Here is a 27,423-nt window from a genome sequence, read left to right on the forward strand (position 1 = left end):
ATTGGATAAAATATACCAATCAGGCATAACATTGTCACCACTGACAGGTGAAGTAAATAACATTGACCATCTTGTGACAATACAATGCTGGGAAACTTTTGAACCTGGCATTCATGTGGATGTTACTTAGACATGTAGCACGCACCTAGACCAGACCAGATAGCAATGACACTCCTTGATGGCTGACCTACGCAAGATTAGGTCATAATGTTATGCCAGATCGGCATATTTGCCAGCATTGCACAACATAAACTTGATTTGTTTTTCCCTTTTTTAATGTCCTGATCCCGACTTCCGCTTACAATTCCAGTCCAAACCCGACAGCCAGTGTGGAGTTACTGCAGGAAGTGTCCATGTCCCGCTACATCCCTCACCCAGCCCTCGTGGTTTCTGTCACACTAACGTCGGTGCGCACGGAGACTGGCATCACATTGAAAGCCCCGCAGCAGGTAACACAACAACACATACTAATGCATTCATTGAGATATAGCTGCAGGTGTATTAATACTTCTTCTCTCCTTGTCAGGCCTGCATGGCAGAGAGCATCATGTTGAATCTGGCTGGCCAGCTGATCATGCTACAGAGGGACCGTTCGGGGCCGCAAGTACGAGAGAAAGAAACGCCCGCCGTCAACAAGAAGCTGGTGAGTCTAAGCATGTCTCCTAGATTTTCAGATTTTTAAATAAGTTAAAGCATTTTACTTATTAATTAACTTCCTTTCTCCATTAGCTACCATTTTGTCCTCCTGTGGTGCTGGCCCAGTGCGTGGAGAACGTGTGGACCACCTGTCGCTCCAACAAGAAGAAGCGCCATCTGCTGGAGGCGCTGTGGTTGTCCTGTGGAGAGGCAGGCATGAAGGTCTGGCTGCCGCTGTTCCCCCGGGACCATCGCAAGCCCCACTCTTTCCTCTCCCGGCGCATCATGCTGCCCTTCCACATCAACATCTATCCGTTGGCTGTGCTGTTCGAAGACGCCCTGGTACTGGGGGCCACCAACGAGACCGTGCTCTACGACGGGCTGCAGGGGTCCTCGGAGCCGCTGGAGGCTCTGTTCCCCTACTGCACCGTGGAGAGGACCTCCCAGATCTACCTCCACCACATCCTGAGGCAGCTGCTGGTTCGAAACTTGGGTGAACAGGTATGTAGAGTCCTTTAGTCTCTTTGTTTTCATTGTGTGGAACATTTCCTGAGCTCATTCTCCTTATTGTCTCCTCTCAGGCTTTGATGCTGGCTCAGTCTTGTGCCTCCCTCCCTTACTTCCCTCATGTCATGGAGCTCATGGTTCACGTGGTACTGGAAGAGGAGGCAACGTCGCGGGAGCCCATACCCGACCCTCTGCTGCCCACCGTGGCCAAGTTCATCACCGAGTTCCCCCTCTTCCTCCAAACCATCGTCCACTGTGCCAGGAAGACCGAGTACGCCCTGTGGAACTACCTGTTTGCAGCCGTGGGAAACCCCAAAGATCTGTTTGAGGAGTGTCTCATAGCTCAGGATCTGGACACGGCAGCCTCTTACCTGATTATACTGCAGGTAGGGACTGTTAGCACATACTGCACGCACCTCGCAGGGATTGTTAATCATTTATATCTTCAGACAGAAATATAGTAAATCTTTCTTGCTCTCTTTTCATTTCTTCCTGTGAAGAACATGGAGGTCCCGGCAGTCAGCAGACAGCATGCCACTCTTCTCTTCAACACAGCACTTGAGCAGGGCAAGTGGGACCTCTGCCGGCACATGATCCGGTTCCTCAAAGCCATTGGCTCCGGGGAGATGGAAACTCCGCCCCCGACACCCACTACTCAGGTGAGGATTCAGGTTTCAGATCATCTCAGTTCAACTTGTTCTTTCCTTTCACCGACATGGCTTTAATAAGCAGTAAAGAAAAGGTCATGTCCGCCTTCAGGGAAGTACGTCCAAGATTTTCTATTTCATGATCTTGATATTGATGCAAATAATGGACAAAATTTGTGATTAATGACGCAGTGCCTGCAATAAGATCAGTAGAAGTATCGTCGCTAAGAACTCCACTCGTCAGCCTCAAGTGGCCATTTGTGGTACTGCAGTTTTTGTTCCCTCCATCCTCCAGTTTCATATTTCAGTACAAAGGACTTGATAATGACCAGTCAACTGTGCTTGACCTAGTAAATGTGAGGTTGCTTATGCATCTCTATACACTGACATTGCACTGAAACCTGAGCATGAATATGTGTGTGTGTCTTTAGGAACCCAGCTCAACTGGGGGTTTCGAGTTCTTTAGAAATCGCAGCATCAGCTTGTCTCAGTCAGCTGACTCCATCACTACAGGAAAGTTCAACCTCCAGAAGACCTTCAGTATGCCCACTGGAGCTTCTGCTAAAGGGTAAACACACACGCATACACATTAGCTGACACAGACCCTGAGTCCTTGTTCTGTTACGTCTAATCATCTCTACATTTTCTCCTGCCAGTCGGGACGCGGAGTGCGCAGAGAACATGTACATCGACATGATGCTCTGGCGCCACGCCCGCCACCTCCTGGAGCAGGTACGCCTTCGAGACCTGGGGTGCTTTTCCGCGCAGCTGGGCTTCGAGCTCATCGGCTGGTTGTGCCGCGAGCGAAACCGCGTGGCCCGAGTAGAGGATTTTGTCTCGGCGCTGAAGAAACTCCATAAGGATTTCCTCTGGCCGTTCCCCGTTATTCCCGTGGGAAGTCTGAGCTCGCCACTGAAGAATGGGCGCTGTCGCACGGGTGAGTAGCGGATAATGCGAAAGATATTTGTCGTGGTCAAGGTGTAAACTGTGGATGTTTCACGCTGTGTTTTGCTCTTTAAGTGCTGAGCACGCGGCTGTTGAAGTCGCAGTCAGCTGACAGCCTGCTGAACAGCGACATGGACACGGCACCGCCTCGGACTTCTCCCTCCAACCACACCTGGATGGACGGGCTCAGCCAGAGACCCAAAGACATGGACGCGGCCTCATCCGCTCACTCCAACCAGCACTCGCCGCAGACGCACGACGCCTTCCTGTCGCTGCTCACCAACAAAGGTAATAAGAGCTGAACGGTTATGCTCGTGTTTACCGCGTTCAGCCGACGTTATTTTCTTACCTTTCGACTTCTCGTCCCTCTAGTCGAGGAGTACAGCATCGGCTCGGCCACAGACCTGACGGAGACCAGCTCGGTGGTGGACGGAGACTGGACGATGGTGGACGAGAACTCCTCCACTCTGAGCCTGAGCCAGGCCGAGCTGGAGCACATCTCCATGGAGCTGGCCAACAAGGGCCCGCACAAGTCGCAGGTGCAGCTCAGGTGAGACGGCGGCCGCTTCAAAGGACGGAGGTGTTCTTGTTTAGTAATGTGTGCTAGTGTTCGACAGCTGTGCCTCCTTATGTCCTTCAGGTACCTGCTCCATGTGTTCATGGAGGCGGGCTGTCTGGAGTGGTGTGTGGTGATCGGTTTGATCCTGCGGGATGCAAACGTCATCAAGCAGGTGATCAGCTTCCTGGACAACCCAGAGGTCCCTCCAGAAACGGTGCAAAGCGTCCGAAACGGCTTGTTAGCTGTCGACACGTGGGCTTCCTCTGACTGGTGGGTGTAACAGAGACTGCATTACTCTTGTTAGATATTTTATCGATCGGTTGGGCCGGTCTTATCTTGCTAACCTTTTTCTCGTTCTTTCCTCTTTCTCCAGCCAGGGATACAAACCATTTCTCAACCTGATCCAGCCGCAGCTGCAGCAGCTGATGGAGTCGGCGTCCGAGCAGGTGCAGCCCGAAGCCTTCCAGCCCGCCACCCAGGCCTCCAAGCTCGGCGGCTCCGAAGGGCTGGGAGGATCGGCGGCGCCGCGGGCGGAGGACAGCAGAGGAGCGGCGGCTCCGCTCGGCCTGGCCCTGCCCTCCCTGGAGCCCGCAGGAGGCTTCTCCCGCCCCGCCGCCGAGGACTGTCCTCCCGAGCAGACGGAGGAGCAGGGGGAGGAGGAGGGCGCCTACGACTGCACCTTGTCCTGAACCGATTCTGGACTCTAACCTGTGAACTCTGGACCGGAAAGATAGGAGGAAGAAGAAGAAGAAGGAGCTGTGGCTGACTGGAAATAGACTGTATTTTTGCGTGTGTGCATCTGTGTGTGTGTGAACAGGAAGTACCTCTCCTGCAGGTTCTTACCCCAGTCAGTATTATCCGCTCTTCAGATTTGCCCTTCATGTGGAGTAGAGCGCCTGTGGATAACGAGCTACCGACTGGAACAAAGACATGACAGCAGACAGGGTTCAGGACTGATTTCACTAGAATGTCCTGCGTCAGTTGTTTTCCACTTGTTGCGCTTTCTTTCTTTCTCTCCTTCTCTTTTTTCTTTTAAACCCAAGACGATCCAGACTAAAAGCTCCGGTGTTTTCATCCGAGCAATAGAATCACTTCAGAGAGTCTATTTGATCACCATGCTGCGTCACTAAAGCATATTGTCGAACAAAGCTCCGGGCCGCGAACCGGCGACGAGATGCGCTGAAGTGCGTCTGAGCCCACAGCGAGCGTGCGAGCCCTGCGCGCGGGAGGTGTTTTCATACTTTCATACCTCATGCTGCTTTTAAAATATTTTGTGATACCTTTTTGGACGACGTATCAGTGTACAGGATAGCGGTATTTTTCTATCAGTCAGGCCTCCCCCCCTCCCCCTCATGTGGAGGAAGAAATAAGAAAAAGTAAAACGCTCGCGGTATGAATTCTGTGTAATTCTTGTAAAAGCGACGACCTTAAGGTTTCTAAGAAAACGCTCTCTGAGGAGAATCCACTGTTGTGAGTGCGGTCTAGTTTCTTACCACTGATCAGTACCTCCATTCGTGTATTTTTTATTTTTTTTTCTCTCATGCGCCCAGATCTTACCGAGGTCTTACCGTCTGCTCTTTTAACGCGTGGGCCGGGTTTTCAGACAGCGAGCAGATCAGTGTTGAGCGGATTTAAAGTTTGTGGCATGCTTGGGCAAAAACAAAAAAAAAAAAAACAACAACAACATGCTACAAAAACCAAATCATGTGATGCTTTATTCAGCTTTTTAAATGTGCGCGTCCCTATCTGAGAGGATGTCGTCAGCAGGGCAGATCATTACTGTGTTATTATTAAAGCCATTCTATATATTTGTACCTGTCTCTTATAACAAGAGCTTTGTTTGATTCCCTCGTCAGCAGTGTTAAGAGTGACACGTCAGTATCGTTTTTGTTGTTTTATTTTTAAATCGGTAACGGATTGCTTGTCGTCCTGTGAGCCGCTCCGAGGCGGCGACGACGACCTGCGCGGATTGAACTGAACGCGTGCACTGCGTTGTATTCATAATGTGTCGACCTGATTGGGTGATTTAATCGTGTTAGTCCTCCTTATGACTCTTATTTATTAGCATTATAGCTGAGTGATAAACGCTGAATTGACAAAAAAGGACACTGATGAGAAACCTTCCCCCGCCTTTAGCTATCAAAAGTGTAAAAGGTTCATCCCAGACTTGTCAGTATTATATTGTGCAATGTATTGAAAGAAATGTTACTCAGCTTTATTTAGTTTATTCATGTTAGCTCCTTCTTTTACCCCCTCCCCTCCCCCCACTACCCCCTACAGCTGTTTGCTTTCCACAATAGACCAAATCCTTTTGAAATAGTTTGTTTCATGTATCGTTTGAACACTCGCTATACACGAAAGGGCAAACTGACTACGCGGCGCAGTGTCGCTGACGTGCTGCTCGTTCCACTTGGGGCCCCCCCCCGTGTCCCCTGTGTGACGGGCCCGCAGCCACGCCACGCTGCTCCGCCGTAAGCTTTACTTGAAAACGGTAACTTTGATGAACCAAAGACTTTACGTCCAGAGGCCTTCTGTTTCAACCCGAATGAAAGCATCATTAAGCAGAGGGAACAAATCCTCACACACACACACACCCTAGCCCCTCTGATCAGAAACAACCATTGCTCAGAACTAATGCTGACGACATACGAGACAATTTCCTACGGAAATGAATATTGCAGATTTTATGGTTTCCTCGTGCAGGTGAGGAGCAGTGGGTCAGGTGTCTCGTGGTACTTGGGTGTCCCTCTAGGGTGGACAGCGCTCCCTCCCTGCTCTGTACAGTTTATTGCCTATTTACTCAGAATAAAGTTGCAATTCTGGGGAAGCAGGCATCATCAATGCAGTGTAAAGATACTCTCTTGTACATTTGCCTTTTCTACTCATATTTGGTTTTCTACTTCATTTTTTTCCCCCTTGTACATAAAGATCAATAAATTATTTTTAAAACGGTGCCTTGGCGTCGTTAAGAGTTTTGTGTGCATGAAAGGACGACACAAGCTGCAGCGGTATAGTAAGAAGCTTTTTAATTGCTGTACAAGTGCTAAATTAATTCAAGCTTTTTGCATAATGTAAAATCATCCCATTCGTTTTGACAGACGGATATACCCTGTTGACCAGATCAGTCCCAATAATCCCAATCACAACAGTCATATCGATCGAGTCGAGCTAGCAAGACAAATAAAATTAAAAAAATCTAAACAGAATTTCAAAGGAGAAACTTGGTGTGTTGATCACAAAGAAAATGAACAAAATGATAACTTTAAAGAAAAAAAACAAACTCTTAATTTAACTTTCAGACCAGAAACTGAACATTTAAGAGAAAGGAACACGGTTTTAAAAAAAATATACATATATATATAAAATGAAAATAAAAGGACACCCTTCAACATTAAGACATTTTCGACGTGTATCCCACATAACGTATCCATTAAGTTTATTTCTCAACCTGATATGTGAGTGACCCTCGACCGGCTGCTATGAAGGTAAAGCTACGTCCTAGTTTGCCCCTCGGCAGCAAAAAAAAAAAAAAAAAAAAAAACGCACCGTGTTTACATTAATACATAAGATTCTGTCACATTTAAACTCACTTTTGCGCTATAACTAGTTTGTGTTTGAAGCTCTCTAGCAGCACTCGGTGTGAGCTCTAGTCTTAACGGCGGGAGCACCGACAGTGTAGGATGAGCCTTTTCACAGCGTTCGTGTCAAATACTGTCGTCTCCCTGCTCTGTCCCACGTTTACAGCAGTTCCTCCTGTGCTTTTAGTTTTCGTTACAGTTAACGTGACAACTCGAAATGATCAGTAACTCACAAAATAAGTGAAATAAGAACACGAACCCTCTCTTTCTCTGCTTTTCTTCAGTCTAGAAAACATTACTTTACATTAGTTAATTAAGGTTCCTACTGCACTGCACAGCCAGATATTTAACTCCTCAACATTAGATGTTAAAATCAAAAGGATGAAAGATGAGACATTTGTCTCTGGTTGCAGTTTTAATCTGTTCACAGGAGGAAAAAAACACAACCACCCTGATGACGGAGTAGAAAAAGCCGTCAGCTGAAACCTGACCCAGAAAAACACCTGGCCAGGTGCAGAAAGTCCCGATCAGCTGTTAGTGTTTCTGTTCATGTCGTGATATGTTACTAGCAGGTGTGGAGAAGCATGGAGTTTATTTTTTTCTTTTGCAGCAGCAGCAGCATCGTCAGGGATGTTTTAGAACCACTATTTTACATTTATTTATTTTTTTTTTACCCAGCAGGTATCCAAAAGATCTGCAAATCCAGAGAATGGATCAGAGACTGAGTCTGGTGTCATGATGTTGGGATTTCATTATGAGGCATGTTTCAACCAATATAGAAAAAAAAAAAAAATCGTCTTCAAGCAGTTGGATAGATCAACAATCAGTTAGAGACATTTACTTTTTCTCTCCACGACCACAAAAAGATTGAGAAATGATTCGATTGGTCCGGCAGATCTTGACGACCCAGACGCAAAAACAAAAAAAAAAACACAGGTATGGTCCTTTAAAAAAAAAAAAAAAAAAAAAGAATAGAAACACTGCTGACCAATTATTAGTCATGTCTCACCCTCCAAATTCTTTACAGCAGATATGGATTTGGTATTTTGAAGGGACACTGAGGCCGGAGCACGTTAGCATATAAATCCTCATCCAGTGCATAAAAATAAAGAGCACACCTGTTGAAGGCTGAGATGTCAGCTCTGAACCCTCCAGGACACATACACATAGAAAATGCTGCACGACGTGGCACTTGAGAGCTTTTAAGACCGCCGAGACGTCCACTGCGGTAAACATTTATTTAATTTTTTGTGTGTGTATCTTTGGAAGCAAAACTTTAAGGCCTCCCTTCGTGTTCATACGTCAGACGACACGGTTCACACCTCCCTTGGTGCAGCACAGAGAAGACGCTTTAGAGGCGCTTTAGCTCAGTTCATCATCTCCCAACATTTAACGGCCTAATTCAAACTCTGATTACACAAAAAAGGCGGCGCACAAACAGGCAACTACCAGACTCATTAATATGTGGGACGGAGGGCGGGGAGGGCACAGTCGTCCTGACTTAAATCAATGCACAGATAGCTCATCTATGAAAACAGTATGGATACAGACTTCTTCATATAAATCTCCTGAAACCAGAGGAAGCCCTCAGACAGACACACTAATCTCTCTCTAGCATTAGCCATCTCAATATTATCTGTCTTTCCAACAATAACATTCAACCCAAGAGCTTTAGTAACGCGTAACTTAAGGTTTGATTTGTGTGGAGGTAGCGGTGACGCCGACTGTAACAGTGCGTTAACAACGTGAAGCGTGTAAAACTCGTCATGGTGACTGGGTCGTGGTCATGACACTTGGGTTTTAAGACGGAAAGATGCAGCTCCACGTGGAATTCGACACAGTCTGCGCTAAAGGTTCTCTCCAGCAGCACCAGTGCGCGATGTAGCTTCATCTACAGTGACGCCTCCCGTCCACACGTCTTCATCGTTGTGGTTAAGGTACAGCGGAGGAGTCTCTTTAAAGTTACAGGAGTTCATCTTAAAATAAAGTTCGACGTTTGAGTGTTCATACGTGATATGTCTTTCACTATAAAGTGTGTCACCTATGCGCTGGTATCTAGCCCAACATTGAAAAAAAAAAAGTTTTTCTGGAAAATGACTGAAAAAATGTTGACGAGTCATCCTGCACTCAGAGGCGTGTACTAACTTTGCGTCCAATGAGATGCTTTCTTGAGTTAAATGCCCCTCCCCTTCAAGCAGAGCCTGTTCAGGCCGCTTGAGCCGACCAATCAGAGCAGACCTAGCCACGTGGACAGGGGCGGCCCTACCTAGCCGTCACAAAAATATGCAGAATTAAATGAACAAGATTTTAAAGCTGTAATTCAACGTAGCGTCACAAGCCTTCAAAATGATTATTAACCTTTTAAAAAATTCTTCATCTAGTGTATTAATGGTAAGAAACGCGCAGTCCAGAATTAAATCTGTTTTCAGAGTTCGTTTTGTCTGACCAAAAGTCCAAAACCCGAAGATTTCTTTCTTGACAAGCAAACGCAGAAACATCTGAAAAGTTTGAAGCAGCAGATTTAAATACGACAGATTAAATTAATCACCAAACAGCAACAGATTAGTTTTTCCTTTGATTCGCTAACTAATCATTACAACAATATTTTATTTAATAAGCAAAAGATATTCACTGGTGCTGCTGGAGACAGCTCGGAGCACAGTTTTTTTTTTTTTTTTTTTTTTAAACAAAAAAAAAAAACAACAATTTTTATTACAGTAGTAGCAAATATAAATAAGCTTCACTTCCGTGTGAAACAAGGTGATTGACACTGTTGCAGTTTATGACTGTGGAGCTGCATTGCTGGTTTTCCACCCAGTCACCTGCAAGGCTCGGAAGAAAAAAAAATAATCAAACCATAAAGACTGCCCTTGTTTCCTCATAAACTGAATAAAATGAAATGAAATTAAATGAAATGAAAATTACGCATTTCCCCGAAGGTATGAGGCAAAACTTTAAGATATCACAACAGACCTCAGCGTTTCCCTTCATTCTCCTCCACGCTGAGGGAGAACTTTAAGGACACCTTGACATTTTTGATTTGACCCGGCTGTTTTCATTCAGCAGATTTCTGTGTGTCTGCAGGACATTCCTCATTGAAACGCGCGGGTACTTGCTGCGAATGAGTGGTCTCGGTAAGGAATGACGACAAGCGTTTTCACAGTTAACTCATAATCAATGCATAAACTACCCAAGATGTAATATTATTAGTGCATGTTGATGAAAAGTGACTTTCAGAGTTTCCAGTTAAATTCAGACGAGGGGGTTGGAAACAAAACAGCTCACGTGACCACACGCGGTGCAGACAGCGGTAGTGGTGTTGTTTTTTTTTGCAGAGGAAGCCGGAGACACATCAGGTCTTGACAGTGGCCGGAGTGGTTTGCGGATAAATAGAGAGCAGGGAAGGGGAGGTAGCCATTCGATGTGGATCATTCAAGGGAGAGTGTTTGCATGAGGGGAGGAACAGAGGGAGGAAGGGAGGGAGAGGGAGAGGGAGGAAGGGACTGAGAAAGTAAGTGAGTAAAGCAAAGGCACGAAAGATCGAGTAGAATAAGAAAAAACGTAACCCCTTCGTTTCACTAACCCAGGATTGAGCCTTGCGGTAGCCAGTGCATCGGTCTGTAAGCTGGCTGCTCAGCTCACCTCTGGCACGTCTTCCTGCTCGGTTAGCTACTAAGCCTACTGACACAGTGATGGGGGTCTCTCAGGCAGGCTGGAACGGAGCGTGAGTTGGTTTGTGTGTGTGTGTGTGTGTGTGTGTGTGTGTGTGTGTGTGTGTGTTTGTGCGTATTTCTGTCAGAGTGTAAAGGCGTCAGGGCCTGTCCTCAGTACTGTCCCTTGAAATCTCTTTCCTCCGGGCCCCCGTGACCCTCAGCTTTCCTCTGCATCGGTCGCTGTTACGTGTGACGTTCCTCAGTATCGGTACATATCATAGGTACTGACCCAAGAAGAGGGAAAAGCCCACGTGGGGAACCTACGGAGGATTTCCTCCAGCTGAGCAGTCCTCTGGTCTTCTCCAAAGAAATAGTGAGCGGAAATGGCAACGGAGATCATCCCCTCTGGGCCAGACGGGTCCGGGTCTCTGGGAGGCTGACGGACACAAGGACATGAACAAAACCATTAACATACGAGAGGAGACCAGAACCAAACGAGCAGTGTCACTGCGTCTTTATCTTGATTATGCTGCATGATTTTAGCTCACGGCGTAGATTTTAAGGTGAGTCTTTGATGATTGTGGAGTTGTAGGCTTTAATTCAACTCAAAGAAGTTAAATAAATCTCGAAATTTTGAGTTTAAAGGTTTTCACATGACATTAACACTTTGCTTTTAAGTCCGAATGTCTCCAGGAAGGAACTAATCTCTTGCAGAAATTAATAACTAATGCCGTGAAGTGATCATGGGCAGAAATCTAATAATGTCAGGAATAAAAAGAAAACTAAAAGAATAAGTCTGAATTGCTGATGCACCTGTACTGATGCAAAAGATTTCAGACTGTCAAACAGAAAACAGTAACAAGTGTTTTGCTGTCGTAGACGATTTTACTGTCAACCATTTTAAAAGTATTGATCAGCAATTTGGGAAATACACTTATCCACTTTCCCGCTGAGAGTTACATGAGAGGAATGATACCACTCCCATGTCTTTATGCTATTGTGAAGCTTAAAGACACTTAGCTTAGCATAAAACCTGTTATCAGATAAACAGCTAGCCTGGCTGACCACCAGAACCTACTACTGATCATGTTAACCAGTGTATTTTCAAAAACAGCGGACAGTCTGACAGAAACTCAAGGGCCACTTTGACGATACCTCCCCTAACCTTAGAAAGAAAACATTTTCAATAATTCACGTGAGATATGAAATGTTAATCAGCGCAATTAGTACAGAGTGTCTTTAGCTGCAGATGGTACCTGTATTTCAAACCAGAAGGTCCACGTAGGGGCGTCGAGGCCGTGGGAGTAGAAGATGAAATATTCTCCGCTCAGGTCGAACTGAGGCGTCCCGTCGCCGAAGGACCAAGTGGAGAGGCTGGCCCCCTTGTGAGGCATCAGGTACAGAGATATGTGGCTGGGTCCTGCATGACACAGCACAGGACAAAACTAAGTACCTGCACTTTTACCTGCAAAAAAAGTGGGACCAGGTTTTGAGTTTTGTATGTCCAAAAACCCGAGGTCAAGTGCTAAAGATTTTAAGTCACAATTCACAACATGTTCTTTACTTAATTCTGTTCTGATCAAAATAGAAGCCACTTTGTTTTAAAGGAATTAAATTAATTACTAATGTGAGCACTTCTATGGCTATTGCAGCCCCTTGTCTAGATCTCTGTTTGCTCCAGACCTGTCACACTGAACATCATCTTGATCGTTCCCCAGGTCGTCTCCTCTTTGGACAGCAGGCTGAACTCCACCGGAGAACTCGGAGACACCTCTGAAGCAGGGAGGTACCAGTTCTTCCTGCAGACACCCCAAATAATTGGAAAGTAAGAAATATATGTTAAAGGAGCCATTAAGTTGATGTAAGAGGTAACCAACGGTGTTAAAACAAAGCATGAGCTATAAGACTGTTTTACTGACTTGCTGAGGAATTTCACAGGCAGGAACCACGGGTAACCACAGAAGGGTCGGTCCTCCTGGCAGTGAGTCCGAACGCTGTCGTTGATCTCAGGGATGTGGGGTGTGATGTGCTGTATACCTGTGAAGTCGAAGCTGTTTATCCAAAGGCCCGAGTCTCGACTCTCCACCTGGCCCTGGAGATTGTGGAAGGTCCGCGTTGTATGCTGCAAGAAGAAAGATAAAACATTTTAGCCAAATTACAGGAAGAGAAAACAGCAACAATTTCTGGGTTTCTTTGCTTCTGAGTGTGTTGTGACTCTGAACCTGCAGGAAGACTCTCTTTGGTCGCGGGCTGTCCTGACTGCCTGAATAAGGAAAGAAGATGCCAGAGGACACCAACAGGAACATGATGATGAAGACTGAGCCGAGGCCAGTCAGGATCCACTTAGTGCTCCGCACCAGGTACATGAAATGCAGCTGAGACAGACACAGATATGTTGCTGAGCTGGAGGATTGAGCTACGGTGCAGTCAAATTACAACAAAGTATTAAATGTTGCTGCCACAACCTTAAAATCAATTCTTTAGTCATGTTTATTCTTGGTCCCGCCTACACTTTCTAATTCAAAAACATTGCAATGTAAACGCTTTTCTTCTGGAATATAATAATGCAGATTCGTAATTCATGTGGGAATACTCACAAAATATGACGAGAGGAAGATGGTTGCCAGGGTGACTAAGGTGGCCAGCACCACCTCGGGGGGAATCTCTGTGCCGCTGCGGCCCATGATGGGTGTGAAAATCTCAAACACCACCCAGATGAGGAACATGAAGTGGACATACGGCAACGCCAGGCCCAGCAGGTAGAGCACGCTGTATTTCAAAGATGCTCCTTTGAAACACAGAATTATTTGTCAATTTGTGTTGAAGCAAAAGAGTTTGCATGATTTCGTATTGCCACACTTTTTAAGAACTGTAAGGCTTTTGCATGTCATTGTAAGCAGGTTTCAGAAGCCGACACGTGCTAATAGGAGCTAGCAATAGCATACAGCCGAGTAAATGGGAATGCACCAGCTTCTAAGAGTCCTTACTTTTTATGACCCAAATGTAGTATTTTCATTCTGCATATATAGACACTAATTTTAAAATGCTTACCTCTGTGTTTAAATTCTTTGGCCAGCAGCAGTCTGGTGGCCAGGGGGAAAGCTACCATCAGCATCGGCACGTAGGCTGAACACAGGCCCTGGTGGGTCAGCCACACCAGGCTGCAGCACCACAGCAGCAAGCTCACGTCGAAGTAGAGATCACCCAGCTCCACCAGACGGACACCCTGAGCGGAAAACACGCAACGTGCATGAAATATGCATGAGCAGACCTCGGTGTGTGCTGTGCCGTGTGTTGCTTTGACGGGTGAGGAGTCGAATGACGCGCAAATCGCGGAGGCAAAATCGAACTGATGATCAAAAAGGGGGCATGTTCATCATCTGAATTACCACTGTTCACATTCTGTTTAGTTTATCGATTCAGGTTTAATTGTTTTGTATATTATTTTTATTTATCTTGATCATAACATCTGAATATAGAACAAATAATCAGTGCAATAACTCAAATGTCTCGTGACAAACTGAAAATCAAGGACTATGCGAGCTCATTCGATGAAGTCATTAGTGATCAGTGTGTGGCGGCATCTTGTTATATATTTAAATAAAGTGCAAATAAGATAACCACTAACTGTCTGTTGTAGATTTTAAAAAAAAAACAAAGAAAGTATCTATTATGTGGTGTGCTACCTATTTTTTTAACACCAAAAAGAAAGAAGATATTGCTTTTTCTCGATTTAATTATCTTCCTCTGGGACTTACGATTTGTGTTCCCTCTAACAAACCATGAAAATACCACTCAGAATTAGGCCAAAGATACATTCTGAGCTTTCAATAGAGATTTTGTTTCATTTAAGCGTTATATAATCTGGGACAAAGGTTTGTCTGTGCCCTGTCTGGAAAATGGCCACGGTAAGCCGGAGTTCATATTGTGGTAAACTGCAGCTCCAAACGAAAATCAACTATCTGTTTCAACCTCAAATTGAGACTTACATTTACTAAATGTCTAACGCACAATAACGTCCACTGAACTGCAAGCATCTGTTCCTAAAATGTTCAGAGGAGTTTTGATCATATTCGTACATGCTGACATTTGATAGCTGGAAAACCACAAGATGCTGTCTCCTGTAACGAGGATCTTGAGCAACGGCGAGAGGAGTCAGCTGATTCTCAGTGTTTTAACTGAATACTGTAATTTTTTGGAAGGCGCGTGTGTACATGTGATTGACAGATGACTTCCTCTCTTACACATCTTCACTTTCTGTTTTTTTAAATCACGCATACACAGACAAACAAGAAGAGCAGCTGTTCTGTAATCTCTGTAGAAGATCGGGGAGTGTTTGGCTTTCTACTTTCTGCAGTATACTCATTGTTCTCCTCGACAAATGTGAGTTTACCGAGTTATCATGAGGCTCAGAGAAAAAATGTGGCCTCCTCTTTACCTCAAACTATAAAAAATGAAATAAAAATAAGAAATAATTTGATCATACTGATACAAAACAGAGCCAACAAAAGATGTTTTGTTCCAGATATAAATCTAGTTTCAGGTTCAACGCATCAAATAATTCAACACTCTCCCTTCGCCCACTCCTATTATTGTTCTTATTCACGTACAACTCAATTTCAGAAAGAAGCTACATCTTTGAAAGTGACAATAAATTTACCCCACTTCAATCTGCTGCCACGCTCTCTGCAGTCACATCAAACACATCAAACCACTCACCCCGTAGTACAAGTTCTTGGCAAGCGTGTGGATGAGGATCATCTTGCCCGTGGCTGCAGCTCCATACAGGCAGACGCAGGCGTAGAAATGGTTGTACCAAAACATGGAGCGGCCCAGCAGGGTGACGAGCAGCGCTACGATCAGCACCGACAGCAGGGTGACCAACCAGCTCAGCAGCGCTACGCAGGTGGCACCGGCCAGTTCTCGAACGTAGCGCCCACCTTAGAGAGAGACGGAGACGCTTTAACTTTTCACCAGCGTCACCTCCGTAGCATTAAAATTAACCATTTTAAACGTCAAACCTTATTACATTTACTACAAAGGCATAACATACATCCACCGTAGGAACCTACCCCTATTGCCAGGCAGTGAAGCTTTCCTGGCCAGATAGAGGAAGGTGGCTGTGGCTACTATGTAGTTGAGGATGGTGCCAACACGGGCTGGGTAAGCCACCACGACTACACCCAACAGGTCAAAAAACACCATGTTGCCGTGACGATACTCTGAGGAATCCGCCAACTTCTCTGACGTTGCCAGGTACTTAAGCACTCCCAGGATGTTGTCACCTATAAATAAGAAGTGAGAGTAAACTTAAATGGGATTTAATGCAGAAATATTAACAATAAACCTCATGTGTATTGACAGACACTTATCCTAATTTACCCTGACTCGCTCTGAGGCAATCTGAAATCATGGATATGGACAAACCAGGACATTTGCTCAATAGTGGGTTTTCTATTAATCCACAATCAGAGGAAGTAAATGGTTTGTGTGGCTGAATACGAAAGTAATAACTTCACAATCATATGACCAAAAAGGGACGTGCACTCTCCATTAATACTTTAATTTTCAAATTAAATTAAAATGTCGGATTAAATTAGATTAAATTTTGGATTAAATGAATGAATGAGGATCAGTTGAAGAATCCTGATCTGCTTCAGCTACAAAACTCTCCCACATAGACAAAAAAAAAAACCTGCAACCTATTAAATCAATTATTCTTCACATACCAATGGTCTCAGTTACATAAACTATTACAGGGTGCGTAATGGTGCATGCATGAGTAGGATGATCTGTGTGAGTTAGAATGACAGCGGCAAAAACAAGTGGTGTGATTCACATTACAAACGGTAGTGTGTGCAAAAGAGTACGGTGGCCAACTGGTGTGTGCGGGCACGTCTAGTTTATTGTAGCTCTCGGTTACACAACAGTTTACAGGTCACTGAGGACTTTCCAATCATGGAATTGAATACAGAAATCTGGTTATGTGAAGGATCAGTGAGAAGTGAATGCGTGTGTTGCTCCAAGTTTCTTCTATCTGTGTAGCTCTCTGTATTACTCTACTACGCCTCTATGTCTGCACAGTTGACAGCACACACACACAAACACACAAAAAGAACAGACGAGACAAAGCTCCATTGTTCTTCCGCCTGGTAGGCTCACTGTGGCCAGAAAGTGTAAACAAGAGAGTGTACTTGTTCCTGTAAGGTTCGCTGCTTTACCACAGCTTCCCTTTCTGAATTTCATAATGACACACGCAAACCTGCTCAGAGCAATAAGATTTAAATAAGTTAAATGTAATCATTTTATGTACATCAGATTGCCATTCTATTTTTGAGATCAAAAGAGGGCTACGTTCAAGCATTGCTAGTCTTGCAACTTGCTCCACTTTGTCCAAAAGCTGAGCTATCAAGTAGATTTTTAGGAGGAGGCCAAAAAAACTGCTGTGTTCACCATAATCTTTAAATAAAAAAAAAAAAGCAAAGCTACTGGAGTATCTTCTTCTTCTGTGCCGTGTCCTACTCTCCACCTTACAAAACGGTTTTGCCTTCTTCATCACAGACTAAAAATACCTTCTACCTCCCTCTGAAATCTCACTTTCTCTCTCTAATAATTCATGCCTTTCATGGCGAGTTGCTGCGCGCAGACGAAGAGAATCGAGATGTCCAGTAGCTGCTGAGGGAGAGGGGGAAGATGCCAACTGTCTCTGGATTTTAGTGCTGACTGACTGGATTCTTTGCTAAGTAAAGCAAAATAATTCACCAACACAGACGCAGAAGGTAAATGAGGTCAACAGTATGTGACTGCTGTGCATGTATGCAGTTTTAGAGGAATTAATAAGGGCAGGGGACCGCTGACCAGGCTGGAGGATGAAACGCAAGTCTGTGTCTGCGACAGAAAAATGGCGCTGCTGTTTTCGGTCTTAACCGCTGATTCCATTTGCATATAAGTGTGAATGTATGCACGTGTGGTCGTCTGCATACCGGCTCTCTGTATCGAGTCTGTCAGGATCCTGTTAGCAGTGTCATATTTGGTGTGGTAGATGAAACCGTTTTCAATGAAAGCCAGATCAATGCCTGGAAGAAAAAAATACAAACCAACACAGAATACAATTAAACATCAAATATGTAGTAAATGTTTGCTTTGTTTATACTGCATTGTACTGGACCGTTGTCATGAAAAGATAACTGATCCATAAAGCAAAGATTTCAGTCTAACAGTCCATCTACGCCCCATCCCTTACCTGTTTTTGTGAACTTTCGGTAGTGGTCGAGATAAATGGATTCAAGTGTTTTCAAAGAGTTTTCTCCAAAAAAGTGACAGGATTCAGCCTTAAAAAAGGGTTTGATCATCTGGGGTAGCTAGGAGCAAAGATGCTGTTGCTTTACGTCCAAAGGAGCCAGTTTAGGGCATTTAAGGATGCCTCCTGGTCACGCTGCGCTTGAATTTAGCAAATAGATTTGGTTTACCAGGCATGGCCAGCTGGGAGGATACCCTGGGTTTGACCCAGAATTCACTGGGCGAATTAAATGTCTCATCTGGCTCGGAAATGCCTTAGGATCCTTCATAATGAATTAGAAAAAGTTTCTAGAAAGAGCTGTCTGTTCTGGTCTGGTCTGGTGTACTTTCATTAGCCTTTTGCCACTGCAACAAGACTATAGAACAGTGCATGAAAATTGATAGAAGGATGTATAGAAAAGCGCAGTAATTCATTAATAATTTTTGTACTTGAAGATAACTGTTCATTACCTGGAATGTTACCAAAGTCTCTATATATGCGGAAGTCAGTGTCAGATGGGATGATGCCACTCTGAAAGACCTCCTGGCCGACCACAGATGCAAAGGGGTGTTTGGCTGCATGAACATATGCCTGGACCAGCCATGGGTTCTCTGGACCTTTAAGAAAAAAAAGAAACAGCGTAGACAAAGATATATTATCAGGGGTTTTTATATCCCTCAGATCTGCTGCCGTTACTACTTCCTGATAGTTTGGTAATGTAGGCCCAAGGGCAGATAGTGTAAAGTGTGAACTACAAAACCTGATAGTGATTCTTTGGACTGTGATAACTTCTCTCTCTCAACAGTTCCCCACAGAAACAGGGAAATACTGCACCGCAATTTTTGCAAATGTAAAAAAAGGGGCATGCGGCGGTAAAGCATGCCAACAAAGCAGGGCACTTCATCAAACATGAGCAGTACTGTACCTGTCTGGAAGACAACCTCCTTGCCCCCAACACCTGCAGCCTCCAAGTTAATAAAGGCTCGCACCTGCTTGGCCCAAGGGTGCTGTGTAATGAAACCGTGACTGGCCTGATGGAGAGAAAATAGAGAGACAAGAAGAGAAACTGAGAATGAAATTTAAAAAAAAAAAAAAATTATGACCAAGCTTGTCTAACGTACACACAGCCTACTTCCTTATACCTGCAGTATGTTTTCCTCTGCCCCATTAAAAAGGAAGACAACTCCATGGTGAAGAGCGGTGGACTGGTTGGCTAGAGAATGGAGGACTTCCAGCATCACTGCACAGCTCACTGCATCGTCACTGGCACCTAAGACAAGAAAGCCAGTGTGTGTGTGTTAAGAGTAACTCAGCTTAGCTCTTCTAAGTTTTACACACAGAGCTGTACAGTTGTGTATCCATATCCACTAATCTTGGCCGGTGGAGCAGTGCGCGATAAAAACACAGATGGTTGAGCTGATAACTCAAAAGTACATCAGGAAAAATCACAAAAGAATGAAGGGTGTAGGCTCAGTGTGGAAACATGTGAAGAATGCAGCAAGCTGGTTAAAAAACTCAGCTCCCACTGCTTGTACGATGGGGAGAGCACAAAGAAACAGCGAGAATAAAAGAGCATGTGATCAGAGCATGTGACGCAGTAAGATTAGACAAGTTGGCAGGGAGGAACAGAATTTGCAGAGGATATATGTGAAGGTAGGACAAAATCACCCAAAGATCAGAGAGCCAAACTGAGACATCATGTGCTCCAGATTTCTAGACCAACCGTGCTCATGAGGTGGGGGTGGGGGGTTGGTACCATTCATGCTTATGTCCCCGCCACTTAAATCAGCAACTTATTAATCCTTGTTCCCAAGAAGCTCTGGGAGAGTTTTAAGTAATGCAATGCATCCTCAGAGGCTGAGAAGTTCCGCTTTAAATGTATGTTTTAAAGCGAAAGAATATTATTATAGCAACTTCACCCTATGCGGACTAAAATACATGCAAAGGCAATGCACTGCTCGGCTCTGTTCTTTCCCCATTATTATTTTTTACATGAACAAATATTTATAATTCCACAAAATCAAAGGCTTGGCGAGCAGCGGTGGACATGAAAATGTATGTGTAACTCTTCCTGGTCCACACCTTTTGGACCTATTTCCTTTTACCGGCAGAGTCGTGTGCAAAGTGAAAACCAAGCTCTCTGCTCTCTGCTCATGGGCGTGGAGTTAAAAACAGTGAAACAATCTAGAATTAAAACCAGACAAAGCGATGACTGCACACTGCAGTGTGGTAACAAGCCACTGGCTTGCTTTCAGTTATCTACTCCTACCTAAATGCGAAGCATAATTTTCCAGTCCGCTTATGACACTCAACATATTCATACATATACGAGCCTACTCAGCTGTAATGGAACTACTGTCACTTGCACAGCTTTCTGAGCTTTATTCTTATAACAGTAACTTTTACACAACTAATATGTTGCATGCTGTCTCTACTCATTGTTTTATGTGTCATTCATCACCTTGTATCATGTACTTTTGTTTGTATCTTGTATATATATATATACTGCATGTATTCTTTATGCAGATCCATAAATGTATTCTTCTGCTTCCTTTTGCTGCTCTCTTCTCCTGCTCTCCTTTGTCCCACGTCCCTCTACCGAAGCAAACAGGTTCCTCAATTTTATCTGCTTTCTGCTAAAAGTTCCTTCCTGTTAAAGGGGAGTTTTTCCTTAGTTATTGCCCTGGGGGGTTTCAGGCTGTGGGGTCTGTAAAGCATGTTTTTTTTTTTAACACAATTTGTATTGTTCTTGACGCCACTAATAATAAAACTGTAAACAGCCCCTTTTTGGACTGCCGTGACTTGCACATGTTATGAGGAATAGGATTTCTGACAGCCAAAAAAACAAGTTTAAAAGTCACACTATCTTTTCATAATTTTCATAATGATCAGTTTTAGTAGGCCTAGATGATGCAGTCTGGACCTAAGCACTCACTTGGCAAACAGAAATATAGGAAAACCATCGTAAAAATACAAGTGCTTTTCAGTCAAGAGAACTGTATCTCTGAACTGAACGTTTTTAAGAGGAGTACCAAACACTGATAGAGAGCTTCAGCACATGGCGCAATGACAATCTCCTGAAGCCCAGTGTCATAAACAAAGCAACCCAGCACAACCAATGAGCTTGCAGCGCACGACCAGAGGAACAGGTCTGTCCTGGCTGTCATTCAGGGAGAGAAAGTGAATACATATTAGACTTGTGTGTGGAATTTTATTATTATTAGTGTCTGGCTTCTTGAGTTATTGCTGATAATGGGTTTGTTGAGGTCACAGCGACCTTGGCATTTGACTAGAATCTAATCAGTTCATCCTTGAGTCCAGTGAAGGTTTTTGAGATATTGCCGTCTGCAGCGTGGAGGTCTAAAAATGGCATTTAAGGTTTTACAACGCTGATTTAAGAGGACTGATTTATTAAAATTCACAGGGGTTATTTCCCAAATGAATAGTGTGTTTCATTTAATCAAAGACGGACATTTGAAAGACAGTTCTTTTCTGGCAGTTCAAATCTGGCCCACGGCATTTTCCACATGTACCTACATGCAAGCAGCTTGTTACCAACATTTATAATAAAATCTGAATAAGAGTTTTGCCACTTTCAATTTCTCAGAATTCACCGAGTTAAAATGTAAATGTTTTTATACCTGGACTGTTGGCCACGGTGTCAAAGTGGCAGTTGGCGAGCATGAAGTGCTGCGAGCCGCCCTTGGGCTCCAGCCTGACAGCGATGTTGGTGACGCGGTCATAGAAGCTTGTGAAGCCTCCAAGAAAGTCAATGGAGAAGGAGCCTGTGGGACGCTGCACGTCCACCGTGAGCTGATGGGGGCCCGCCGCGGTCTCGAGCCGGATGTTCTCAATCTGCTCCAGGAGGTAGCCCACCGTCAGGACCTCGTTCTCCTGGCTGCCCACTGGCCGAGGGCCCACGCTGGTGATCCGCTCCAAGTGCTGTCTAGTTTGTGAAGTGAGGGAGGACACAACAAGAGAGAAACTGAGTATTGCGGCCCTCTTAAGCTGTGCAAGGACAGTAAACCGAGCCTACTTGTTGCATCTCGTTAAAGCATATCTAATCAAATTCAACAAGTGCGTCATTGTTTTTACAAAGAACCGCATAACACGTCTCTCTGTTCACCTCTAAATGTATGTACTGTACCAACTAAATGTTTTAGCACCATTCAAATCCTGCGAGTTGCAAAAGTACGTTTACCTCTAGGATTACAAGTTGATTTCAAGGCTGAATTAAAGTGAATCTGTTTAGAAGTGTTTCCAATCAATGTAAGGCAACTCAGGCGACTTCAGTGCCTCGTTTTGTTTTGAAAAAATCCGAGATTTGTCACAGTCTTATCTACACAACACAGGTTTGTAGGAGTGTATGTAAGGCACGGACAAAAGGAGCTTTCTGAGGAAAAAGAGTAGTTATTGGTCGCTTGGCTGGAAAAGGTTACAAAACCATCTCCAAAGGGTCTGGAATCAAGCACTCCACAGACAGACAAATGGAGGAGATTTATTTTACCCTCCACAGGAGTGGCTGACCAACAAAGATCAGTCCAAAAGCAATCTGCATAATAGCCCCAGAGCAAACAAAGGAACCAAGGGTAACTTCCCATGAATCCATTACCAGTAGAACATTAACAACCATGGTGTGATGGCAGTGGCAAGGACAAAAGTCCTCCAAAAAGAACATTTCCGCCGCAAACAGTTTGCTTAACAACATGTGGACAAGCCAGAAGACTGTTGGGAAAAAGTTTTGTGGACAGATGAAACCAAAGTATTATTAGTTGGTGTTAATGAAAGGCGTTATCATTGTCGGACCAGTGAATTTTGAATTGTACCAGTGGATTCTAAAATAAAATCCGTCTTCAGAGAAACTAGATCACACAGCAAGACAAACCCCCCGAGCACACAAGTTGTTCTACAGAAGGCCAAGTCAATGTCTTGACCTTAATCCTATAGAAATGTCGTGGAAGGACCTGAGGCAAGCGGTTAATATGAGGAAACCCACCAACATCTCAGAACTGAAGCGGTTCTGTTGAGAGGAATTAGCTAATAACCCTAATAACCCCAAGCCGCTGTAGACAACTGATCACCTGTTACCGGAAATGTGTAATTGCTATTATTGCTTCACAACGGGAGGTCACACCAGATACCGGAAATAAGATTTCACGTACTTTTGCAAATCACAGACATGCAAAACTGGCTCATTTCATGACGTTTTGAGTCATTTTTATTATTTAAAATCTTGAAGGGTGCAAAAACTTGTAAGCTGTACGGCATGTGTGGTCAAAACCATCTTGAGGTTTTAAAACTAGGTTAAGAACACTTCCTGACAACACTGTCTGTGTGTGTGTGCGTTGGTGTAAGAAACACACAACTCAGAAACGTTTTCCACTGTGTCAGACAATGAATTAAGTGTTGATTTATAAAATATTTGTGCAAAAACCTCTCACTGCAGCTTTAAACAAGGTTTTCCAAGGGTAATAATGTTCAAACACAGAGTTCTAGTGGTTCAGAAAGTAGTGTTTATTACTTTATGTGAAAGAATTTCCGCTTATGTAATGCTTAAGTATGAAAATTCAGGTTTTTCTTTGACTGAATATGTGTTCAGGACTGTGTGACAAAACCAGACACACGATTTTAACAAAGGATGCATCTTAGAAACAGTACTCTGCCTTCTTCCTATTTTCTGATCTTTTGAACACTAAACAGTTCATTGATTAATGAAGAAATCACTCGGTTCTTGCAGCCTTTGAAGTGACATCAAAAGACTGGTGGTCTAGGGGTTGAGAAAAACTGCCCTTAGAGAACATAGACTGAACAGTCAGACGAAGACAACCCTGCAAAGACAGGCTGCAAACAATAAATATAAAACCGTATGCTGACAGGACACAAACAGGATGAAACCCATCTTTGTTAAAAGTCCAGAGATAAAAACTTATCTTTCTTGTCACTGCACAGGCAGGGAAACAGACCAGGAAATAAAACAAAAATAAAACAAAGACGCTCAGTATGGGCATGGAAAAAAGAGAACAGATGATCTTACTCATTTTTTTTTTTTTTTCTGTAAAAGAAAACATCTGTTCATGGTGTTTACTCCAGATGTTCAATAGATATCAGTTGTTGCATACAAAGTCCAAACCATACAAAAGTGCTGCAATGGAAACAGGTGTGTACAGCTACCAGGAAGAAGGTAAACTTTAGACATACTGTACACTAGCTGAGATGATAATATCCCGGTGAGTGACGCTATGTGTTCTACCGCGTGGTTTTAAAATGGAAAACATTTTTTGCTCTTCTTCCCCCCCCAAAAAAAATACCACCGAGCATTCAGTTTTTCTTCAAACAAAGTGTCACCAAATTATTTTACAGATGTCTACGCCGCTATTTTCACTCCATTTTTTAAAAGCAGCATCCAAGAGATTGTTTCATGCTCATAATTCATGTCTGGATTTGCAGGGCCACGTAATCCCGAAAAGCCACACTTGTGACCAAAAGAAGCTCAGAGTCCTAATCAGTTCAAATGCAGCCTGTCTCGCGCGATTTATGGAGCAAGCAGCCAAATGATGGCAAATCATGCTGCCCGGCACTTCCAACAGCTCAACCACAGCCCTGCTGACCTCAGATTCAGTGCAGTAATCCCCCCCCATCCCTACTCATCAAAGGGACTAAAAATCAGACAGAAGCTATTGCACTGAATGACACTTTAATCTGAAACTATATGATGTTTTCTGCAGACGTGCATGTTTATTATTAATCAACCTGCTGTGCTTGCTCAAAGTCTATAAATGTAAAGCAGCTACTAATGATTGTTTTAATGATGGCTTTTTTAAAAGTGGTGTTTTTTATCATGTCAATTACCTTTATGTATAAGTGTGTCATATAGATACACTTATGTTAGCTTACCTGCAAAAACAGTCTACCTTTTGAGCATCTTTCAAGTTTATATTATGACTTTATGTAATAGTGTTTATGTTTATTCATCTCAGGGTCATTTTGAGACGCTTACAGAAGACGTAAAGCTTGCTGTGCCTGTCTTATTGTTCAAAACTAACTGTTAAACGTCGCAGAAACACCTGTCTCTTGGAGGTACAGGTAGAGGGGGCCCGGAAGAGAGATCCGGTAGTGGTTTCTAGGCAGGTCTGTTGTCAAACTGGAGGAAAGGTTACCAGGAGCTCTGCTGCTTTGGCACTATAAACCAACACATATATAGCAAAAAATGGGGTATCACAATAAGCGGAAAACTCACCTAGCTCTCACTGCGTTAAACTCGCCGGTCGGCTTCCCAATGACAAGCTGCTGCAACGATAAATGAACGAGTCCCCACAGCACCAAAATAAACACACAGAGCAGGGAAGCCGCCAGCCCTTCCCGCAGTAAGTACAGGCTCACTTCTGGCTTCCTCTTCGGGTCACCGTTGTAGCCGTTATCCCCGCACCGGACCTGGGCTCCGTCGTTGCTTTGAGCAACATAATGTTGTGTCCCGAAGGGTTTTATTCTCCGGACAGTGGTGTCGCTCTCCATTTTTGAGCCAGCGGTACATCAGCAGCAGGCGTATTGCTCTCGGCCGTTGCCGTTTTCTTTTTTTTTTCTTCTTCTGTTCTTTTTTTTTTTTTTTCCCGGACGACCTACGGATCCCACCGAGGGACAAACTTGAAAAGAGGGCGGGCGGCGGAGGCGCTGGAAAAAAATGGAAAAATGTGTTTTGACAGCAGAGCAGAGGAAGAGAGAACACATAATGCGTTGATTAAACTGTGAGCACATAATAAAATCTCATTAATCTGCATTTTTGGCCGCTATTACTGACACTGTTTAATAAATATGACCCATTTCACTGCAGATGTTTAGCATAGCTTAGCACAAAGACTGTAAGCAGGGGGAAACAGCTAGCCTGGTTCTGTCTGAAGGTAACAAAATTAAATAAAAAAATAGTCTGACTGTGCACTCATCTCATCATTTTTATCTTACAAACTGTCTTTAGAGTTTATTAAACAAAAACAACATAAATTATTGTGATTTTTTTTTATCTTTTGGTTGTGTATCCACCACACTTAATAAGCTAACTAGCTGCTGGCTAGCTTTTACTCACATATCTGGGGAGGCACTTGGGTCCTGATCACACTGAAGTATTTGGTTAAGGAGTAGTTTTAAAAATGTTTAACATAAACCTGGTTAAAATATGTATTCTGTTCTTTCACTTGAGGAAAAGTACCTGTACCATATTAGACATAAAATACATATCCATAACTCTTTATAATTAGAACAACATATAAATAAAATGAAAGATCAAAACAGTTGTGTTCAGCATCAATTACATCCACTGTAATGCCTCAGTTTGTGAAAGAGTAGACGCATACACACATACATTTTTTGAGGAAGTGATTCAGATTCAGATTCAGAAAACTTTATTTGTGCCTGGGGGGCAATTTAAGGCACAAGTGAGCAGCTTATCATGCAAGTATAGATATTTTAAGGTGCAAAACAACACAAAAAGACAAAACAAAATGCAAAATAAAAAGTATATACAAATTACCATGCCATAAATGATATAACTATCTTGACTGGTATTGTAGTACTTAAATGCAGTATACCCTTGAGATGTCTGGTTTTGGACAGATTTTATCCCCAGATTTTGCTCACTCATTCAATTCAGAATGACCTCTGTGTCTCCAAAGAAACACAAGTTATCATAAAGATAAACTGTCAAGTGTTTAGTTTACATGATCAATCATGGGCCACTTGTGTGGTAACAGCATACAAAGGCTGCTTTTTATACAGTGTAAACATCTTTCCTGTTATATTAAACCACATCTGACTTTGTTTTGCTCCACTCTATTTTTATATCCGCGTATTTATTTTAATGTTTCTCTCAGCACTGAGCACTGGAAGCTGCTGGAAGCTGCTAAGAATCAGCTAAGAGTTTCCTTGTATGTGTAAATGTATCACGTGGCCATTGAAATGGAATCAGACTAATTCCTTGTATGGAGCTGTAAAAAGACTGATAAGCCTAGTTTAGAAAGCCAGAAGGAAAAAGACTGAACAAGCAGCTACACCATCAGTAATTTACACGTACAACTGGGACACACATAATCACTGTTGTCATCATATTTACTCATTCTTACTATACAGTTAAAACAAACAGCAACAAAAACAGATTTCACACATTACATGTAATTAAGACGTTAAGAAATAACGTTGCTTTGTCGCCATCTTGTGGACAAGACGAGCAAAATCGGTGTCACTTTTATGTTCAACAATTAAGTCACTGCAAATCATTGCTTGAAAATTTGTCTGGGTTTTTTTTCCCTCCCCCTTTTAATTGCGTGTTGTGGGATTATTTTGCTCAGAGAAGTCCAATAAATGCATCAATTTAATTAAACCTAATTGCTTTAATTAATTCACTGAGATATGAGCTGTGAGTAGTCATATAGCAGATGTTTTGAGCTTTGAACAGGTAAATCTCAAACCAAATTTCAAAGCAACACTTTAAGTATATAACATATGATCTTCCAAATGTTTCTGTGCACTTTATACGACTTTTTTTTTTGCTAAAACTGAAAGATTAAAATTTAAAAGGCGTTTATGAGATTTAGCAGAGGAAGAATGCAATTTACTAAGTATCACAAATCTA

General features: G+C 43.4%; 2 protein-coding genes across 2 annotated transcripts in view; one reads left to right on the forward strand and one right to left on the reverse strand.

The window, feature by feature from the left end:
* The window catches only part of ric1 (RIC1 homolog, RAB6A GEF complex partner 1), a 33,654-nt gene extending 25,867 nt beyond the window's left edge, over positions 1 to 7,787 (forward strand). Inside the window, exons 17-27 of the mRNA XM_084572357.1 lie at positions 311 to 449; positions 527 to 643; positions 730 to 1,137; positions 1,218 to 1,529; positions 1,644 to 1,802; positions 2,222 to 2,358; positions 2,447 to 2,727; positions 2,811 to 3,023; positions 3,108 to 3,285; positions 3,376 to 3,564; positions 3,668 to 7,787. Coding sequence (XP_084428483.1) covers positions 311 to 449; positions 527 to 643; positions 730 to 1,137; positions 1,218 to 1,529; positions 1,644 to 1,802; positions 2,222 to 2,358; positions 2,447 to 2,727; positions 2,811 to 3,023; positions 3,108 to 3,285; positions 3,376 to 3,564; positions 3,668 to 3,983 — 2,449 coding nt within the window. The 3' untranslated portion in view covers positions 3,984 to 7,787. The remainder of the gene's footprint in view (positions 1 to 310; positions 450 to 526; positions 644 to 729; positions 1,138 to 1,217; positions 1,530 to 1,643; positions 1,803 to 2,221; positions 2,359 to 2,446; positions 2,728 to 2,810; positions 3,024 to 3,107; positions 3,286 to 3,375; positions 3,565 to 3,667) is intronic.
* Positions 4,295 to 25,543, reverse strand: ermp1 (endoplasmic reticulum metallopeptidase 1). Its single transcript, XM_084572358.1, has 15 exons — positions 25,042 to 25,543; positions 21,446 to 21,750; positions 18,947 to 19,074; positions 18,730 to 18,835; positions 18,275 to 18,421; positions 17,509 to 17,601; positions 15,598 to 15,810; positions 15,245 to 15,465; positions 13,577 to 13,751; positions 13,123 to 13,313; positions 12,748 to 12,900; positions 12,445 to 12,647; positions 12,209 to 12,324; positions 11,782 to 11,945; positions 4,295 to 10,961 (listed from the first exon to the last, which is right to left on the reverse strand). The coding sequence occupies exons 1-15, from the start codon at positions 25,314 to 25,316 to the stop codon at positions 10,785 to 10,787; spliced, it is 2,667 nt and encodes an 888-aa protein (XP_084428484.1). The 5' UTR covers positions 25,317 to 25,543; the 3' UTR covers positions 4,295 to 10,784.
* Between the last annotated feature and the right edge of the window lie 1,880 nt (positions 25,544 to 27,423).

The sequence above is a fragment of the Chelon labrosus genome (genome assembly GCF_963514085.1).
Source record: "Chelon labrosus genome assembly, chromosome: 22".
In the NCBI taxonomy this organism is placed as follows: Eukaryota; Metazoa; Chordata; class Actinopteri; order Mugiliformes; family Mugilidae; genus Chelon; species Chelon labrosus.